At 43.9% G+C, this 21758-nt stretch overlaps 1 protein-coding gene across 1 annotated transcript in view; it reads left to right on the top strand.

Annotated features, from left to right (window-relative positions):
• szt2 (SZT2 subunit of KICSTOR complex) overlaps positions 1–21758 on the top strand; it is a 145607-nt gene that overhangs the window by 104113 nt on the left and 19736 nt on the right. Inside the window, exons 58-67 of the mRNA XM_080770643.1 lie at positions 181–313; positions 1906–2036; positions 5589–5639; positions 6783–6901; positions 9158–9340; positions 15853–16135; positions 16541–16620; positions 17082–17207; positions 19238–19455; positions 20732–20828. Of these exons, the coding sequence (XP_080626769.1) occupies positions 181–313; positions 1906–2036; positions 5589–5639; positions 6783–6901; positions 9158–9340; positions 15853–16135; positions 16541–16620; positions 17082–17207; positions 19238–19455; positions 20732–20828 (1421 nt within the window). The remainder of the gene's footprint in view (positions 1–180; positions 314–1905; positions 2037–5588; positions 5640–6782; positions 6902–9157; positions 9341–15852; positions 16136–16540; positions 16621–17081; positions 17208–19237; positions 19456–20731; positions 20829–21758) is intronic.

The raw sequence follows: 21758 nt of genomic DNA, 5'->3' as shown, positions 1-21758 counted from the left end.
GTGGAGTACTATGCAGTATTATTGAAAAATACAACTCACTCAAAATTAAGTGTATAGTGATTGAAATAAATGCACTTAGTCACTTGACACAACTGGCAAACATAATAGAATTATTATGATGTTATTCTCCCTAGGGTTTTTCATTCACTGCGTTACTTTGTGTGTTCTCTCGGCGAACAGGGTGCCCTTCCATTCAGCAGTGCACGGTAGAGATGGCCTCCCATTTCCTGCTGCATTCCATCCTGACAGAGATGGTCAACCTGGTGTCCGGCCTGGCGAGCGACACCATCGTCAAAGTGTTCCAACGGCTCAGGTCAGCGTCAAGCACAAATGCGCAAAACACTCCGTATAAAGTATGTCATACATGGGCAACATGGCGGCCACATGCGACCCCCACCTTCACTTAATGGAGTAAAGACTCTGTAGTGTGGAAATATGGTGGCCCTCTGGAGTGAGTTTGGAAATATGCTGGCCCTCTGGAGTGAGTGTGGAAATATAGTGGCCCTCTGGAGTGAGTGTGGAACTATAGTGGCCCTCTGGAGTGAGTGTGGAAATATTGTGGCCCTCTGGAGTGAGTGTGGAACTATAGTGGCCCTCTGGAGTGAGTGTGGAAATATGGTGGCCCTCTGGAGTGAGTGTGGAACTATAGTGGCCCTCTGGAGTGAGTGTGGAACTATAGTGGCCCTCTGGAGTGAGTGTGGAAATATAGTGGCCCTCTGGAGTGAGTGTGGAACTATAGTGGCCCTCTGGAGTGAGTGTGGAAATATAGTGGCCCTCTGGAGTGAGTGTGGAACTATAGTGGCCCTCTGGAGTGAGAGTGGAACTATAGTGGCCCTCTGGAGTGAGTGTGGAACTATAGTGGCCCTCTGGAGTGATTGTGGAACTATAGTTGCCCTCTGGAGTGAGTGTGGAAATACAGCACCTTTTAAAAAATATATAGTGTAAAAGTAAATTTTCTTCCCAAATATAATTTAAAAAGTGAAACTTTCATAATCAATTCATTGTGCATAAAGTATTTAAAACTTATTTTTGTTTTAATCTTGATGATTATGGCATACAGCTCATGAAAAAAGAGAAATGTCGACCATCTGTCAGTATATTAATGTATGCAGTCAATACTTGGTCTGGGCTACTTTTGAACAAATTATTTAATCAATGAGGCGTGGCATGGAGGTGATCAGCCTTTGTTGTCCACTGTTGCGGTGTTATGCTTTGATAACAAAAGTTAATTTCAATTGTTGAATATACTGTCTCACACCTTGACAATACAACCTAGATTCTCTGTGGGGTTCAGGTCAGACCGGTTGGCTGGTCAGTTAAGCACAGTAATGCCATGGTCAGTACACCAGTTACTAGTAGTTTTGGCACTGTGGGTAGGTGCCAAATCGAGGTGGAAAGGAATATTAGCATCTCCATGAAGCTTGTCAACATACTGAAGCACAATGTACTCTAAAATGGGTGTGTTGAAACCAGTGTTAAGTTTTTACTGGCAGTGGACCAACACCAGCAGATAACATGGCCTAAATCATCACTGTGTTTTATCAAGTCCAGAGTCTCAACATAACCGTCTATTATGATATTTTACAGCACTGTGTGCCTCCGTACATTGACGAGCTTTATGTTGATGCTGATCTTCCTTTTCCAGCAGCACTTGGCACGTGCCCACAGAGCCAAAACTACTAGTAACTGGTGTACTGACCATGGTATTACTGTGCTTAACTGACCAGCCAACTGGCCTGATCTGAACCCCACAGAGAATCTAGGTTGTATTGTCAAGAGGTATGTGTGTATGCCTGGGGCCACCCTAGGTGCCGGGGTCCCATTACATTGAAAACCTTTTTTTACATCACTGCTGCTAGAGTGTATGCCTAACGGATGTCCATGTTGCGTGTGTGACGTCACTAGCTGTCCCCAGACTGGAGAGGTGTTCCTTCCATTAGCGCTGGTCCCGCAACTCAGCCAACCCCCTGCGACCAGCAGGAGCTTCATTCTGATCGGACGCAACTTCCACCAATGGCACTGCAGCACAGAACAAGGTACCCGCTCCAAGCCGTCTTCTCTAAATCACTGATTGGCTGTACTAACTCACAAGCTTGTGTTGTCTGCTGTACAGGCATGTTAAACAATTATTACACTATCGCTATATAAAGCATAGCAGTGGGCGTGCTTTTCTGGCACCACCGATGTATTTTTACATAAAATAATTATATCAATTATTTTAAGCCTATAGAACACACATGGGCAACTGGCTGCCCGGGGGCCACATGCGGCCCCCACCTTCACTTAACTCGGGTTAATATCAGAATACTGATATATTTAATTACTTCAGTATATGTAGCTTAATGACTATAGTATTAAAAAATAATTTTCGTTTTTTGTGTCCAATGTATTTGGATTTAGTTCGTAAAGTTAACATAACTATAACTAAATGCATTTCAAATAAAATAAAAACGTATAACTTTTCAGGATTCCAATTAAAAAATGACAACAAATAATTCAGGATTTCAAGTCAAATATAGCAAAAAAATTGCTGATCTACAAACTCAAAAAGTGCCGCAGTGTGACACGTTCTGAGCTTGTAGATCGGCTATTTTTTGCTACGACAGTAATATGCAACGTGGCCATCTGGAGTGAGTGTATAGTGGCCCTCTCCATCTTCAAAGTTGCCCACCCCTGCTAAGCCATCCAGGACACCTGGTGATTCATGACCATAAAACCTTTGATAATGTGAGTGTGTAAAAAAAATACGAGTGTGTAAAAAAATATATATATATATTATTATTATTATTATTATATGACATACTACATTTTATAAATATCTTTTGTTTAGGTCATGACTCACCTGGATCCTGGGATGGCTTGATTCTAGCCTTACAATTGTTGATTATAGAGGAAACATTGATGGCAGATTTGTCAGTGGTGCCAGAAAACCACACCCACTGCTATGCCTTATGCTGAATATTAGACACAGTTCAAAATTGAATGAGAGTCTATTGTGTCAGTAGCCTACATCAGGCTACATTAAGTAAAGGTCTTGACAGAGTTGAACCTAATCGACGCAAGAGTACATAAGGAACGGAGGGTGAGAGAAATTCCTCCCTTGCGTTGCGTCGTTTACGTGATCTGTCTCACTCCGTCGGGTTGAGATCTGATCCCAAGCCAACGCAACCAAATTACCTTGCGTTGAGGACACCCTGCCCACCTGGAGGCAGCAGAGATCAAGAAGGCTTTTCCTCCTCTGCTCGACCGCTCTTGAAAGAGGACAACACTTCCGCCGGCACATTGAGTTGTAAACGTAAACACGATCGGCATGGATATATCACATTAGAAGTTAAACAGGACAACATGACATCAGCGTTCGAAGCACTGCTTTGCAAACTCGTCGGTGATTATCAGGCCTAGACTGACGTTATGTCCAGTGGGCAATGGGCCGCCCAAAGAATGGGCCGCCACCATTGCTTTAATGTTTTTGGGCCAAATGTCCCAGTCCAGCCCTGCTTTTCAGACGAGAACTCAGCGGAATTAGAGCGGAGAGAGTGTGTGTGTATCCTAAACCTATGCTTCCATTTGATGACAATCTGACCGTTTACAGACGCGATCAACAAACTGTGTTTCATGTTGCTGATGATCATCCACTAGTAGCCCCTCTCGGGACCCCCCCGGTGTTCACCCGTAGGGTCCCTCTGCAGTTCGTAAGCACCCAATAGAACGCAGCTGTAGATACGATCCGTGCAGGCCGTGCTGCGGCCTTTTGGTGGTGGTGAGATGTTTCAAAAGAAGCATATATCGGCTATAGGATACAATGGAAACGTGAGAGAATTTTCATTTGACGCAGAAGCCGTTCAGTATTTTTCAGAAATTCTCTCTTCCTTCCTTCCTTGACTTCCTTATTGACTTCCCATTGTACCGCCTCCTGCACCGACAGTGGCTAGCTGAGACGGCATATCAGAGGCAGGAACATAGGGACGCGCAGCTAGCCGGTGTGGGAGGCGGTACAATGGGAAGTCAATAAGGAAGTCAAGGAAGAAAGGAAGAGAGAATTTCAGAGCAGCCAAAACGGTCAAACAAATATACTTAACGGCTATTAAATATACTTAACGGCTTCTGCGCCAAATTCTCTCATGTTTCCGCTGTCTCCTGTAGCCGATATATGCTTCTTTTGAAACATCTCACCACCACCAAAAGGCCACAGCACGGCCTGCACGAATCGTATGTACAGCTGCGTTCTATTGGGTGCTTACGAACTGCAGAGGGACCCTACGGGTGAACGATGAAAGGAGCTCAACCGGGGGTCCCGAGGGGCTAATCCACTAGCAGCTTCCTTTGACAATGAATGGTAGACTGCAATCTGCCCGTGTGAACACAATGATTAATTGATTACAGCACTAGCAAAAGACGCAAAAATTTGTCGTGGTGTTGACTTATGGATCGGCAGTGGTAGCCTACTTCGATTGGTGATATAGTGTAAAACTCATTATATACAGTTATAACTACATCTCAACTCATAACAAAAATCACACCTGTGTGAACCAAGTGGCGCAACTCCCCTCTCTAAAAGCTGAATAACTCATAATCTACGGAGCTCTCCATAGTTTGGTCCATTAGCGCGATTTTCGGAGGTTTTTGCTGATAATCCGGTGGTCTAGATGGAAACATTGGCGCTTTCTAGAGCAAGGATGGCTATATTTTAGCTCGCTAGCATTGACGCTAATTATTATGTAGCAACAACATCCCCACACGGGTGCGTGCGCACACCAGTGGTAGCACGAGTGGTGTGCGCACGCATGCGCACACCACTTAAAAATACGTCAGTACAGTTTATACAATCTAAACATATTTGACGCATCACATCCGACCAGGGGGTGTCACAGCTGCCATCTAGTGGGCGAGTAGATGCTTGCACATTAAATATTATAATAGACCGACGTAAACGACGCAAGCGACGGAGCGACTATACATGTAAAAAATAAGCTTGCGTTTTTTGTGTCCGTTTGACTCCCCCACGTAAGGAACAAAACGGACTATGTAGAGGCCTTAATGTGTATCCTTACTGATCCTCGCTCCAAGCGGCTCGAGGAGCCTCCTTTATCCTAGCTGTATCCTAGCTCTCAGCTGCTCTAAAAGCAACAATGACCATTCCTTTATCAGCAGCTCCTAAAGCAATAATGAGCATTCCTTTATCCGAGCTTTCAGCTGCTCTAAAAGCAACGATGAGCATTCGGGACGCGAACCATTTCCGCCGAGAAATTGGAGTGTTGGAATTTAGCTCGTGGAAGCAAGCATGCTTTGGTTAATACTTTTATACTAATGCTTTGGTTAATACGTCTACTAATGCTTTGGTGAAGACTTCTACTAATGCTTTGATTAAGACTTCTACTAATGCTTTGCACACACCTTTGATTGTTGCATTCTATTGTATGTTCCACACACCCTTTCGATGCATAACCTCAATGTTACCTTTTGCCAGACTCTCTTAGCTGTGTGTGTGTGTGTGTGTGTGTGTGCGTGCGTGCGTGCGTGCGTGCGTGCGTGCGTGCGTGCGTGCGTGCGTGCGTGTGTCCTTGTCTTGCTGTCTGTTTGCCCTACAGCTGACTGTTCAGATGAGGAGAACAGCCCAGGGCTGATGAGTAGGTTCACACGTAAGTCTGTTCCCCAGGCCAGCACATTCAGCCTGCAGAGTCTTTCAATGCATTATTCTAATATCACCCTTTCAGTCATTGACTTGAAACCATTTCTACAAATTGCTTCCACTTGGCCTCACATAGTATAGTGACCAGACCTTTGTGTATTTATTTTATTTCTTTCTTGAATTCATGTGTTCATTTATTTAGTTAATTTCCATTTTCACGGGCCCCATATAATTAGACCACAATCCACGGAATACAATTGGTTTTATCTGTGTAACGTCGATCGAAAGTGTGAAATCATCAGTGTTTATTTAAGTCGGAGAGTGAACAATTCCATTTGTTAACATTTAGACCTTAGGCAGATTCTAAAAATGCCTTCTAAAACCAAGGTTTTATTTTATTTGTATATATTGCGATATGAGACACGGGGGATATTTGAGACACAGAGGTGGCTCCTGGCATGAAAGGTATAACAACGTATTGCACAATTATATCTTCATATAATTGGTCTTAGCTCATTATAAGGTGACACCGTTTTTGTGTCTCATTTGGTGGGCATGCGGAGTTGCGGACACCTTCCTGTGGATACCTTTCTTTTGAAATGACCCAACCTGCCTGTAATGTTTCTGTATCTCAATGAAGAAACTTGGTTCTTGATATGTAACTTTATTTGAACTGATAGGGTTCAGGTCATACATCCTATTCTAAGATCTAGAAATGTTTGTAGGTGTGGCCTTGATATAGGTGTGGCACAGTCATCATCATTTCCATCTAGTGGCTGTTGTAAATCATATCACATATCACAACACTGCCTACCGATGACGTCACTGGCAGGCATGTTTCTGAACTGTCTCACACAGCTCTTATAATTGCATCAGTGAGGATCAATTATATGAAGATAAGGTTTAAAATGGGTGGTCCTGCAGCCTAGTGGTTCTCAACCTTTCCAGGCCATGTCATAATAGTATTACAGTCCATTGATACGTCATATTGTCATTGTGTTGTGTGAATAGTATTACAGTCCATTGATACGTCATATATTATTGTCATTGTGTTGTGTGAATAATATTACAGTCCATTGATACGTCATATTGTCATTGTGTTGTGTGAATAGTATTACAGTCCATTGATACGTCATATTGTGTTGTGTGACAGCTCATAAGGGCTTCCAGCGCTTCGAGGCCCTGGAACAGACTGAATGGCTGACTCCAGGTCAATGCAGAGGAGTGGCGCCGCGACAGAGGTTCCTCCTGGTCAACATACTGGACAAGAAGGTCAGGAAAAAAAGCAATGGTTCTCAAAAAAAAAAGAAAACCCTGTTCAACCCTGTAGTATTTTCTCCTACCCCAAAATGTGCCTAAAGGAGCATTACTTTACTTTAACCCTTTAAGACCTGAGAACAGATTCTAAAAAAAAAAGTATTCTAAATCATGACAGTTTTCTGAAAAACGCATGTTTCTATGTCAGTGGTTCCAAACTATTTCATGTCAAGGACATTTTCAGGATTTTTCAAAAAATAGCAGATCTACAAGATCGTAGCACGGCACTATAAGCTTGTAGATCTGCTATTTTTAATGTAAAGAGTTGCACGCTGCAGTTAAAAGAACAACCACCGGAGGGCAGGAAAGTACTTTACCAAACAGAGTGGACCAAGCAGTCAGGATTACATGTCACAAAGAAGTAACACAATTGACATGCAGAATGCCCGCGATGGCTGATGCATCAGAGTATAATTATAGCAGTGGTTTTCAACCCTTTTCATATCGAGGCCCATTATTTATTCTGCATTTGAGCCACGGACCACCATTTGATGACATTTAGCCTCTCAGATCCATTTGAGCCACGGACCACCATTTGATGACATTTAGCCTCTCAGATCCATTTGAGCCACAGACCATCGTTTGATGACATTTAGCCTCTCAGACCCATTTGAGCCACGGACCATCGTTTGATGACATTTAGCCTCTCAGACCCATTTGAGCCACGGACCACCATTTGATGACATTTAGCCTCTCAGATCCATTTGAGCCACGGACCACCGTTTGATGACATTTAGCCTCTCAGACCGATTTGAGCCACGGAACCACCGTTTGATGACATTTAGCCTCTCAGACCGATTTGAGCCACGGACCACCATTTGATGACATTTAGCCAAAACTCAAGAAAATGTACATTCCCATGCTGTATTGATGTTGGTACCATTAGGAGAGATAACAGGCAGACAAAATTGGGTGCTTCAAAACGCCACTGAGCAAATTCCATTGAAGTGAATTGCGGTGCTGTCGCTTCTCAGCCGCCCGCTAGATCATATATATATATATATATATATATATATATATATATATATATATATACATAAATAACCCTATGCGGTTTCTACCCGACAGTGACTCGTATCACTTCTAGGCCGTGTTGATTTAGTCGACTAAAACTATGACGAAAAATGTTCGTCGACTACCTTTTTTTCAGTGACGAAAACTAAATGGAAACCAAATGAAAACTAATCTATGATGACTAAAACAATATTTTGACAATTTCGTTAAACAAATACATAACTAGACTAAAATGTTAGGAAGTGGCTAGTGGACAAGAGATAATATAAGATATAAGTCATTTTACACTTGGCAAACCAAGTGTAAAATGATTTATATCTTATGCTTATGCATGCTGAAAATAGCAGATCTACAAGCAAGTGAAAAATCAGTCATTGCGACGCCATCAAGGCCCGCAAAAATACATTTCAGTCAACTAAAATCACCTGTAGATTTAGTTGACTAAAATCTTGTATTTAATCGAATAAAACTAAAACACTAAAACATTTCAAGGTGACTAAAATGCGACTAAAACCATACGAAGTGTTATTCCAAAGACTGACTAAAAGTAAAATCAAAATGTTGCTGTCATAAATCAACATTTACAGGGTATTGCTATGTTGGAAAAACAAAAAGAGAATTGAAAACTGGAATTATTGAACATAAGAGCAATATCAGAAATAATGATGAGAAGTCTCCAGTGGCCAGGCATTTCAATTCTGTAAAACATGAAATTTGTACTTTGAGATTCCAAGGTTTAGAGATAGTCAATCCACTAAAAAGAGGTGGAAATAGAGACCGGGTTCTGCTTCAAAAAGAGGCTTATTGGATCCACTTCTTAAATACAGAGTTTCCTAAAGGAATGAATGTGAAGAGCTTTTATTGAATTGCTTTTTGTAATTGAACAGTTTGGAATCTAAGAAAAAAATGTAAATATTGTAAAATACAAAAAACTGATGCTGAATATGAAATGTATTATATGAACTGAGTGAATTGATTTCACAAATGAGACCCAGCTGTGATCTGTCGCTTAGCTAGCCTCTATGTCTTCTCTGTGAGACATACCCTAGTTTGAAACGCTGAGGAAGGCCTGCGTGCCGAAACGCATTCGTTTCTCTAGATGGAATGTGATTTCATGAAATAAAGAAACTCAAACTGTATTAAGAGAGTGCCGATATTCCCCTTTTTCCATAAATCAACATGTACCACTTCTTACAGGTGACCCTGTACAGCTACAACTGGTCGGTGGACCTTGGCGCGTCGCTCAACAGAGAGCTGCTCCGCCTGGTGCAGTGGCAGAACGCCCGCGCGCACGTGGTGCACTGCCTCCTCAGCCAGAAGATGGGGCTGTTTCACCACTGCTGCTTCTCCGACTCACCCAGCCACGAAGACTCCAAGCAGGTCTGAGCCAGTATTTTTGTCGACTAATACTATGACAGAAAATGTGCGTTGACTACAGTACCTTTTTTCACTGACTAAAACTACATAAAAACTAAGCCATAATGACTAAAACTATGGCTATGGCTAAAACAATTTCATCAACAAATAAAAACTAGACTAAAATGTGATGACTAGTGGACAAGAGATCCAGTATCAGTGGCGTATCCAGGAATTATGTTTTGGCCAGGCAAGATAAGTCATTTTGTCGTCTCCCCACGCACAATCGTAGCACTAAACTAATGGTTTTCAAAGAGATATACCTGCCAGACGAGTGGGATGCAAAGGCTGAAAGGCATGCATTTACATTGCAATGGGTGATTGAGGATCGCACTCTACCGTGACGGCCTATCAGCTGTCCACTAATAGTTCTCAGGTCTTGTTTTTGTCCTTTTTTCTCATTGTATGGATTTTGGCCAGGCCAGAAATGGATTTGGACAGGCGGACGCCTGCCCTCGCCTTATTGTAGATACGCCTCTGTCCAGTATAAGTCATTGGTTGCATGCTGAAAATAGCCGATCTACAAGCTCACAGCGAGCCGTGCTGCGAGCTTGTAGATCGGCAATTTTCATTGCAACGGCCACCAAAACACATTTTTGTTGACTAAATCAACTGCGGATTTAGTCGACTAAAATCGTTTGATATTCCGTCGACTAAAACTAGACTAACACTAAAACATTCCAGGTGACTAAAATGTGACTGAAACTAAATGAAAACTATTGAAGAGACTATGACTAAAACTAAAATCTAAATTTGCTGCCAAAAAGAACACTGGTCTGAGCGCATGCACGGCCACTGTACATTTTGCCACACCATTGAAAGCATGTGATGGGGTGATCGGGGATTCACATAGAATATTGTGTGCACATCTCTTGCCTGTATTTAGGCCAGGTGCTGGATGTCAAGGCAAACGGCAAAAAGGAGGAAGAAACATCCGCACACTAGTTTCTAGAGCTACACAAGAGACTTACTTTATTAAAGGCAAAAATGCAACGTGTCTGCCCTCTGGGTCTTCATCAGGCAAATGCTATAATGACAGAAAACACAACAAATATATACAAAAATCTTTGAGTGATCGAGTGGGAAGGAGCACCGCAACCTAAACCAATCCCAGGGCTAGAACCTGTAAGTCCACCCATCAGAAGAGAATTACATGCCTGAGCAGAAAACTGTACGCACTTATAACACATTCAATAGAGAAATCCAGTACATCTGAGAATTAAAAAATAATTACATTTGATGGGGGTTTAAATCAAATACAGAATGAGAGGACCTCCAACATGACAAAATGAGACTAGCCTAAAACTAGAGTGTGGTTGCCGCAGTGGCTTACATATGCCCCTCCCACTAATATTGCCAGCCAATTACAATTTCAAGTCACACCTTAGATCATGTAATTCATGTAATTCAGAGGGGATTTAACCCCCAAAATTCATGTTTTTGCGACAAACGGTTACATTTCTCGCATTTGCGGCGCTTTTATAACTTGGTTGATTAAACCACCCCGGACATGTGACATGCACTACCAAAATTCTTCAGTTGGTGTTTTAATCGGATAGGTCCAGAGCTCATGTCTGCTGATTTCTGTGAGATTTGGACAAAATCTGTAGGAGGAAAAGCAAAAAAGTGTGTTTTGGATAAAAAAATCTATCGTAACGCAAATTGGCCGTGGCCTATATGGGGAGATGCGTCATGACCCAAGGAATCCAGGGATTTTATTTTTTATTTTAAGACCTACGGTTCAAGAGTTATAAGCCAAAAGGTAAAGTGGTCTGTTATAGCGCCACCATGAGACCGGACGATAAAATTATAATTTTAATAAATTTTAGTGATAATTATGAATTTATCCTCCAAGTTTTGTAACTATAGTCCTCACAGTCTCAGAGGAAAAAATACTTGAAGTAACCTTTCAAGATCGCCACCTCCGTGTGGTTTATCAACTTTCTCAACACCAACATAATATTGAGATGTTCCGCATTTTAGAAACTAGCTGCAACAGGATTGTTGATGGGGGGGGGGGGGGTGGACATACGATAATACACGATAATCATCCCTGCTATTTTTGACCAATCTAAGGATCTCCAATGTATACTTTTACCGTCTTCAGGTTTCCGAACCAGTTGGTGATACCATATCTTACTCGACTATACCAGCTCTATAAAAGATCAACGTTATGTTTCTACATACACCAATGATTCTTAGCCCCGGAGAACATGAAGGCGCCAAAGAAATGAGCTGTGCCAGCTCATTTCACAATCCTTCTGTACTCTTAGATATGTATAGGAGTTGTCCTGTTTGATGTCATGTACTGTATGTCAGTGGTTTTCAACCTTTTTCATATCAAGGCGCTGCATTACTTATTTGGCATTTGAGCCACGGACCACCATTTGATGAGATTTAGGGCTTCATCTTGCGCTACCCTTATCCCTTATCCCTATAGATAGATAGATAGATAGATTCATGCACCAAAGGCGCCCAGCCCACATGGACTTACAAGACACACCATAGCATTGCTTCAATATTGCATTGTTTACAATAAACAGATTTGTTTTGTTGATATTCAATTTCTTTTTTTTTTTTACACAAACAAAACATTCTGCCTTATTTCCCACGCCCTGCATAAAAAGTCTGCCAAAGCAAAAATACCTTTCCTAAAACAAAATTCCAGTTTTTCATAGTCCTCCAACCAGAAAAAGTCAGCACAGATGGTTGTCATTTTACAAAATAATATATGTCTTAATTCTTCATATAATGGGCAGTAAAACAAAATCACACACTAGACAGACTCTGTCCTCCTCAGGAGTACCAATTAATCTACCCGTTTCTAAAGCTAATGGTAAGGTCCCAGAATGCAGCTGTGCACAAAAAGATCTCTGACTTTTGGATATATTTTGTGTAACATAAGGATCAGGGCCATATTTATTTTTAATAAGACGATATGTTCTTAGTTTTGGTTTGTACCATAATTCAACGGCCCAACTCTCCTTATACCCAAGGAACATACAGTTATGTATTTCATGAATATTACAGCGTAGTCTATTTAAATAAATAAATTACTTATTTGGCTTTTTTTTTTACCATTTAGAAAATCTTTTTAAAATAGTTGAACTAGCTGATCTACATCTACATGTTGTGAGCTTGTAGATCAGCTATTTGAACTATTTTAAAAGGTTTTTTTAAATAGTAAAAAATGGCAAATAGGTTTAGGGACAAGGGTTAAGGGGTGGCGCAAGATATAGCATGCTCTATTTCCTTTGTTCGGCGCAAGATATAGCCCATAGCCTCTCAGATCCAAAACTTCGAATATTTTGTTGTCATTGATCAAAATAACAATTATTTTACATTCTCTATCTCTGTAGACTTCTTGTAAATTAAGTCATGCAGATGTTTAACAATAACGTAACTCTTGAGCCCAAATGAAACCAAATGGAACCACCTGGAACCCCCCTCAAGGACCACTGGTGGCCCCCGCCCCGGACCACTGGTTGAAAACCACTTATGTATGGTGACCGTGGTGTGGTCACCTATAGACCCGGGGGATCCACCACAATCTCCTTGGTTTGCCCTTACATTAATTTGTAATTGAAGTCCATGTTTATGTTCATGTTTATTAAAGGAGGATCCCCATTAGAGACACATGACTGAGCTTCTAGTTTTCCTGCAGGGTCCTGAATAAAACAAATGCAATACAACAAAAAATCACACCAGGTTACAAACCTGTCCGCTTTGTATGGCTACTGATGTTACAATGCACAATGAGTTGACTGAGGATGACCGTGACATCCGAGAACTTGACTCAAGTTAAGTCATTCTCGAGCATACAAAGTAATAAGTGAAGTTTTCCTGTCCGATGGCCCGAGTCTTAATGGCCCGAGTCTTAATGGGCCGAGCCGCTAGTGCGTGAAGACAGAAGGCATGGGCAGAGCGGCGGAATGCCATTGGACCCCTCGCAGACATTCTGCTCATCTGTTCAGTCCCGAGGAAGAACCCCCCCCCGCGCATGGTCCCGCCATAGCCAGTCTCCCCCGTCCGTCCCCATCCCTGAGGGGGACCCCTCGCCCGGCTGGTTGGTCCCACCAGAGCCCCTGCTACCCCCTCCCCCACACTGCCCTCCAGGCGTTAAAGCACTGAAGCATCCGTTGTTATAGTCACGTCATTATTATTATGACCCCGGTTTCACTTTTCATTCACTGTGTGTGTGTGTGTGTGTGTGTGTGTGTGTGTGTGTGTGTGTGTGTGTGTCTTCGATTTCAGCGAGTCGTTTTGTGATAATATCGCAAATCTACAAAGTAACAAAGTAAATTTATATTGTGCCTTTATCCAAGGCGATTGAGGCGGAAGCCATGCAAGGTACCAACCAGCACATCGGGAGCAATTTGGGGTTCAGTGTCTTGCCCAAGGACACTTCGACATGTAGACAGGAGAAGCCGGGATTCGAACCGCCGACCCATGGATCATTGGACAACCTGCTCTACCTCTTGAGCCACAGTCGAAGTTTAATGCACGGCAGACACATTGGAAGGAAACCGGGCCTCCTCCTGCCATGTGTTGCCAATGATGCTAATGAAGGCTCTGTTACATTGCATGTTGCACAGTGGTTCTCAAACTAATTTTTGATTATAAAATATTAAATAGTGCAGATTTTAGAGCGTACCTACTTGCACGCCCCTCGACAGTGGGTGCAGGGCCAATAATGCAATCATAGACGCCGGAGGTAGGACCCGCACACCATTCTTTAGGCAAAATACTTACTTTTTTAGTCAAGACTTTGTTATTTTAGTTATGTTCTGCGACTTCTGTTTGCAAGGCCTTAAAGTTGCACAATATAATTGTTAATCAGAATTATTTGTAGGACAATGAATTAAATAAAACTCGAGTAAGTGCACTTGGTTAATTTCCAGCCAACAGTAGAACGTCAGCTGTGTCCGTTGCGATGCCATCGTGAAGTGTACATGATTCGTTCCTAAAGGCATCTATGTGCCCTCCACCCGACCCAAGAGACCCCCGTCCCTCATAATCCCCCTCAGTCCTGCCTGGCAGCCTGTTTTATACTGCTTAGTTGAACAAACATGTCTAAAAAGTTCTCCACAATGACTTGCAGCGTCCATAATAGCCTCAGTGGTGCTATAATTAAGCGACATTACATTCGAGGGTGTTCTATATCGCCATTAACGCACGCCTGCGGTGCTGCAGGAACTCGCTCGCAGGAGTTCCGAAAGATTCTCTCTCTCTCTCTCTCTCTCTCTCTCTCTCTCTCTCTCTCTCTCTCTCTCTCTCTCTCTCTCTGTGGTGCTGTCGCTGTCTGATTATCTACAGTATGAGCAATTTACTGTATTACTCTACAAGGGTGCAACACAACCTTGGTGCCCTGAGTATAATGAGGCACATTGACAAAAACACCGAGCCACAACAACCACCCACCCAGTCTTCTGCCCCAACAATCCAGTAGCCTAGAATTAGGAATGACTCGTTATCCAAGTGAAATGAGCATCAAACAAATGCAATTCTTCATATTAATAACAGCAGAGCAAGCAGCTAGAAGTGCCTGTCCGTCAGAAAGTTTGTGATAGATCCAAATTAATTTAGAAAATTGTGAAAAAATGTGAAATGAGAAGAGAAGAGTACTGCCGAGGCAGACAACCACAGACAACACTCCATGATGCATAATAGAATGAAGGAAATGCCAGCACTCAATATTGTCCTTTTTCACATGATTTCTAAAATGTGAAATGACACTAAGAGAGAGAGAGAGGTCCCTGCGTGACAAATTATTTGAGATGAACAGTATAAATCCTATTTTTTTCATGGTGGGGGGGGGGTTACATGTGTTTGGTCCGACGTACTAACAGTCCAACAGGCATTAGTCCGACACCCTACCCTAAACCTAACCTCTCAGGAAGCCACAGATTAGTTTTAACCTGCCACAGTTTAGTTTTAACCTGCCACACACGTCAGGAGCCATGGGTTAGTTTTAACCTGCCACACATTTTAGGAGTCATCGGTTAGTTTTAACCTGCCACACACGTCAGGAGCCATGGGTTAGTTTTAACCGGCCACAGGTGAGTTCTAACATGCCGCGCATGTCAGGAGCCACGGCCCACGGGTGAGTTTTAACCCGCAGCACGGGTTAGTTGTAACCGGCAGCGCATTTCAGGAGTGACGGTGTTGTCGGACTAATGCCTGTAATGTTGATTAGCCAGCGTATGCAGCCTTGGGGAGGGGTGAGTGCTGGCCATTCACTTCCCCAACCAGACTCGTCCTGCCGGGCCGGAAGAGTCAAACCGGCAACAACAAGTGCTCTCCTCTAACCTTTATGCCGAGAGCTGCCCCAATGTTGTCACTTTGGTGTTTGAGTTTTCCCATATTTTAACCAGGCCGATTCTAGTTCTCAAACATTTTCGTACTTCAAAATCATTCAAAATCGTGTGTGTGTGTGTGTGTGTGTGTGTGTGTGTGTGTTTTCTCTCTCTCGCCAGGACCCCAACCCGTTCTTCGGCCCCTCCGTGGAGCCGGACGCGCTCCTGCGCAGCGCGGTGCCTCCGGCCCCCAACAAGGACCAGGGCCGGCTGGGCGGAGTACCGGGCCGCAGCCTGGCCCCGCTGCACTTCCCCTCGGAACTGCTGCCCTTCGACGAGGCCCTCAGGGACGTGGTGGTGGGGGCCCTGCGGCCCCCCAGCGGGGCCCCCGACGCAGCCCAGGAGGACGCTGTGGCGTGGCACGGAGCGCAGCTCCTGGAGGTCAAGGCGGCCGAGAGGAGAGGTCAGATGCAGTGTTAAACCCGTTAAGACCAGAGAACAGATTCTACAAATGTCTTCTAAATCATAAAAATTAATCTAAAACCCATGTTTCTATGTCAGTGGTGCTCAAACTATTTCAGTTTAGTTTATTCGCACAATAAAAAACTAGTGTGTGCAGGTGAGAAAAGAAATCCATGGTGGGCTTAATATGTGGTTCTCACCAAAGATAATTTGTGTGTGTGTGTGTGTGTGTGTGTGTGTGTGTGTGTGTGTGTGTGTGTGTGTGTGTGTGTGTGTGTGTGTGTGTGTGTGTGTGTGTGTGTGTGTGTGTGTGTGTGTGTGTGTGTGTGTGTGTGTGTGTGTGTGTGTGTGTGTGTGTGTGTGTGTGTGTGTGTGTGTGTGTGTGTGTGTGTGTGCGTGCATACAGAAATGGAGAAGCAGATGAAGATTGAGAACCTTTTTGTCACGTGGCAACAGAGGTCTGCTCAGTCCAACATGCCCATCTCAGTAAGTAGCCAGAATCCAAACATTTCACGTAACATGCTATACGTAAGTCTGTATAAAATGCTATCCAAGTCTACATAAGTGCTACAGCTAATGAAATTAATTCAAAAAACCTTTATTTAATCTCAAAAGGACATTGAGGTTGCCCTCGCTTGCAGTGTTGTCAAGATATGGCACAGTTAGAGTGCAGGCACCCCTGCACTAGTAATAGTGCACTCATAATGTGCATTAGTGTCGTAGTGAATCAGTGTCACACTTGTTTTGGAGACTTGACATGCTGTGTGTGTGTGTGTGTGTGTGTGTGTGTGTGTGTGTGTGTGTGTGTGTGTGTGTGTGTGTGTGTGTGTGTGTAAAAACAGAAAGAAAAGTCCAAAAATGTGCCACGGACATAGTGGTCTGTGTACTGTATACTCTACGGACATAATGGATGACCTCCCTGCGTTGTTGTTGTTCCTCCTCATCAGGTGACAGACTTGGAGACGTTGAAGCATTCATCCAGGTTGGTTCACTACTGCGCCACGCCGCTGCTGTTTGACCCCGTGTTCCGCAAGCAGATCCAAGACGAGCAGGCTGCCCAGCCTCCTGTGAAGGTAAACCCTTAGCCGCGCGTAGCCAGCCTTCATCTGCCTTTGCAATGCATATCGCCCCAGGCAGAGTGAGTCTGGCCCCTCTCAATGCATATCGCCCCAGGCAGAGTGAGTCTGGCTCCTCTCAATGCATATCGCCCCAGGCAGAGTGAGTCTGGCTCCTCTCAATGCATATCGCCCCAGGCAGAGTGAGTCTGGCTCCTCTCAATGCATATTGCCCCAGGCAGAGTGAGTCTGGCTCCTCTCAATGCATATCGCCCCAGGCAGAGTGAGTCTGGCCCCTCTCAATGCATATCGCCCCAGGCAGAGTGAGTCTGGCCCCTCTCAATACATATCGCCCCAGGCAGAGTGAGTCTGGCCCCTCTCAATGCATATCGCCCTAGGCAGAGTGAGTCTGGCCCCTCTCAATGCATATCGCCCCAGGCAGAGTGAGTCTGGCCCCTCTCAATGCATATCGCCCCAGGCAGAGTGAGTCTGGCTCCTCTCAATGCATATCGCCCCAGGCAGAGTGAGTCTGGCCCCTCTCATATCGCCCCAGGCAGAGTGAGTCTGGCCCCTCTCAATGCATATCGCCCCAGGCAGATTAAGTCTGGGCCCTCTCATTGCCTCCAATGAGTTGGTCGGTGTGAGCTTGCCACCATGGATGTGTGAATGTGGGAAGTGAGGACGCTGGTGTCAACTGTTGGCGGCTTCACAGGGCCCAGTATACAAATATGGGGAGGGACATTGCGGAAATAACACTGAGAGGGACGAGACTAATATCCACGCAGTGATATTAATATCGCTACGCAAGGCTAGTAAAAGTCTTTGAGCTCCTAGCGTTCACCACTAGGCCGATATTTCAACAGTGGGTTGCGACACATTAATTTATGGGTCTCAACTCGCGAGTAGATACCCATTTTTTTTTCTACTTTTATTTTTTATTTGAATTATTCCAGAAGATTTTCAATACATTATCACAAAAAATAAGTAAATAAATAAATGCCAATGATTTTCATTTATTTTTCCTCCCAAAATAATTCCATTAAAAACTACTTGCCTTTTAGAAGTTCAGTCAGGACAACTCGATGGAATATATATTTATTTATTGAATATAAAATGAGCAATATATTTATTATGGTTTGGCGATGAATTGGATCCGCTTTTTAGGTACTCTGATCAAGCGCATCAGTCCCAACCATAGGGACTCCGAATACCCCGTACCTAAACAGCTGATCCAAAACGACAGGTGGGGTGGAAAAGGGCAAAAGTGGCACCAGCTCCCGTCTGCATCTTTTCACAATGATTTAATTTTTCAGAAAGGAAGCCATTGAGGGTTAAAATGCGTCTTAATGCTTCCAACTTGAGTAGAATTATTAATGTTCTGTAGAAGTGTCCATGACAAAGAAAATATATGAGGACAATAAAGACTATTATTATCATTATTATTGAAGGTGGTAACAGTCCTTTTTCTCAGTACAATATTTCGGGGGCATATTTAGAATGTGTGCAGGGTTGAATATGTTGAATCTATTTTGCATTAATGAGGATTTAGTTGACACAATGAAATAAAATGCCGATAGTATTCAGTGTAGGGCCTGTCACAGCCAGATTTGGGAGACCAGTAGCTTTGTTGTTGCAAGGAAAGTGGTAAAATGAGACTTTCGTAGTTGTTTTCGTCTCAGATTTAGTCCGACGGAAGGACACAGTATAACTCTATGGGGTCACAAAAGCGACACAAAAGTGGCACCCGGAAGTATCTCTGCCCCGCTCACGTCACGGCTAAAATACTGTATAGCCGGTATGAACATTGAATGAGTGTGTGATTGGATGAAGTGAATCGTGTGAATTAGAACGTGATGCTGAGGCGGTCCAATAAACGAGCTGGCAACTGCACTGAGTTTCCTGACTGAACTCGCTCTGCGCATGTCTGTGACATTAGTGAAAATAGTAGATCTACAGTACAAGCTCGCAACACGTCTCATTGTGACATTTACTCGACAACTTACACAAATGTGAGTACTACTTTTATTTTTCTCCCACCGCCGAAACAGAAGCGCCACCGCTCCAACGACAGCATGGCGTCGGGCAGCAGGGACCGCTCGTACAGCACGGACTCTGCGGACACGCTGCAGCCCGGCGGTGGGCCGCGGCTGAAGGAGGAGGCCTGGCTGCTGGACCTGTCCAACACCTTCCTGCAGCAGTACGTCCAGTACCTGCAGAGCATGGGCTTCATCCTGGTGCAGGTCCGCCCCATGTCCCCCACACGCAAGTATGTTGAACTCTGTTCAGGTCCACCCCATGTCCCCCACACGCAAGTATGTTGAACGCTGTTCAGGTCCGTCCCATGTCCCCCACACGCAAGTATGTTGAACTCTGTTCAGGTCCGCCCCATGTCCCCCACACGCAAGTATGTTGAACGCTGTTCAGGTCCGTCCCATGTCCCCCACACGCAAGTATGTTGAACGCTGTTCAGGTCCGTCCCATGTCCCCCACACGCAAGTATGTTGAACTCTGTTCAGGTCCGTCCCATGTCCCCCACACGCAAGTATGTTGAACTCTGTTCAGGTCCGTCCCATGTCCCCCACACGCAAGTATGTTGAACGCTGTTCAGGTCCGCCCCATGTCCCCCACACGCAAGTATGTCGAACTCTGTTCAGGTCCACCCCATGTCCCCCACATGCAAGTATGTTGAACGCTGTTCAGGTCCGTCCCATGTCCCCCACGCGCAAGTATGTTGAACTCTGTTCATGTCCGCCCCATGTCCCCAACTCGCAAGTATGTTGAACGCTGTTCAGGTCCGCCCCATGTCCCCCACACGCAAGTATGTTGAACTCTGTTCAGGTTCAGGTCCGTCCCATGTCCCCCACACGCAAGTATGTTGAACACTGTTCATGTCCGCCCCATGTCCCCCACTCGCAAGTATGTTGAACGCTGTTCATGTCCGCCCCATGTGCCCCACACGCAAGTATGTTGCACTTCAGTGATTTCACTTAATTCAAATTTCACTTTTCTTATTTATTTTTTGTGACCCCTAGGGTCCAAAAAGCCACGGTTTCGTTTCTGGCTAGAGGGCCCATCCTTCATCCAATCAGGATAGAGAGGGGCCTTCCTTGGAATTGAAGCTCAGATTGTGGTGATCATACAGAACATCCATGTTTTAGGAGTTCAATAAAAACAATCTCCGCAACCCTTTACTATATCAGCGCTTCTGATGAAAGCGAAAGTATCCAGCGGCGGCCCCGGAAATGAAAGATGTTTACTTCCGGTATGTCAAATCAGCTCTTGAATTAAGACCTTGCGGCTGAAAAGTGTTGCAGACACGCGAGTAAACTTGACCTTAAAATGTGGAAAGTGATTCTCGTTGACGTAATTGACGTAATGAAAAAAATATTATTATTATATTATTAAATGATTTTTTTATTTTACACCATTTTATTTTGGCATTAAAAAATGTCATCTAGAGCTGGCAGAAGGCACTAAAAAGCTGCTATTAGGGGTCCAAGTGTAATGGGATTATGCCTCAAATGAACGTTCCTCTATTGCAGCATCGCTCGAGCACGCGCAGCCATGCTGAGCTCCATGTCATCAGAGGGAAGAATGTCCTTCTCATATGTCAAACAGAAGAGCGAAGACAGCCCCAAGGTTAGCACATATGCGCACACGCACACACACAGTCACACACACACACACACACGCACACACACACACACACACACACACACAGTCACACACACACACACACACACACACACACACGTTTGCATTACTATACCTGTGAGGACATTGGCGTGTTATGTTATGATGAACAACGAGAGCGACGTCGCCACGTGGCAGCCATCTTGCTTCAGGTAGCTCATAACATTGTGTCTATGGGGCATGCACTTTTTAAATAACAATAACTTGCTCAATTTTCAACCAATTTTTGGTTTGTTATAAACGTCAGAGGCATATACTTATATGCTTTTATATGACGTTCATATAAAATATAATATTAAACAGATAATCACCCTGAATCATAGCCACGTTGATAGCGTTTGTAATAAACCAACCCGTTTGTAAATCCGTCAAAATTTGAGCGAGTAATGAGTGTTTTTGTTTGAGCTGATCACCAGCTACCACAGAACGTAGGACTGTAGCAAGATGGCCGCCGGTGCACTCCACCTTGTGCCATCTAGCCTTTATATGTCTATGATGACGAATGCCATTCTTGCAAATTCTCTTTGACATTTTTTTTTGCCCATTTTAAATGGGAACCCCTTTCAGTGTTTTTAGCATTATGTTAGCTATTGAAAAATAGCAGATCTACAAGCTCATAGCGTGGCACCGATTGCCGCGCTATGAGCTTGTAGGTCTGCTATTTTTTTTTAATCGTGAAAATGTGGCGCAAACCTTTGAATATCTATTATTTCAGAGCGAACATTTTTTTAACTCAAACCTTTGCTTCTGGGGGGTGCCTGGAAAAACATATTTTCAGATGGGGGTCGGCGGCCAATTCCATATATTTTTGGGGGTCCTTGACATGAAAATGTTTGAGAACGACTGACATAGAAACATGGGTTTTTCAGAAAACGA

Source organism: Protomyctophum bolini, assembly GCF_963924005.1.
Source record: "Protomyctophum bolini genome assembly, chromosome: 8".
NCBI classification, from domain to species: Eukaryota; Metazoa; Chordata; class Actinopteri; order Myctophiformes; family Myctophidae; genus Protomyctophum; species Protomyctophum bolini.
The sequence above is the reverse complement of the archived record's forward strand: the minus strand, read 5'-3'. Positions and strand labels throughout refer to the sequence as shown.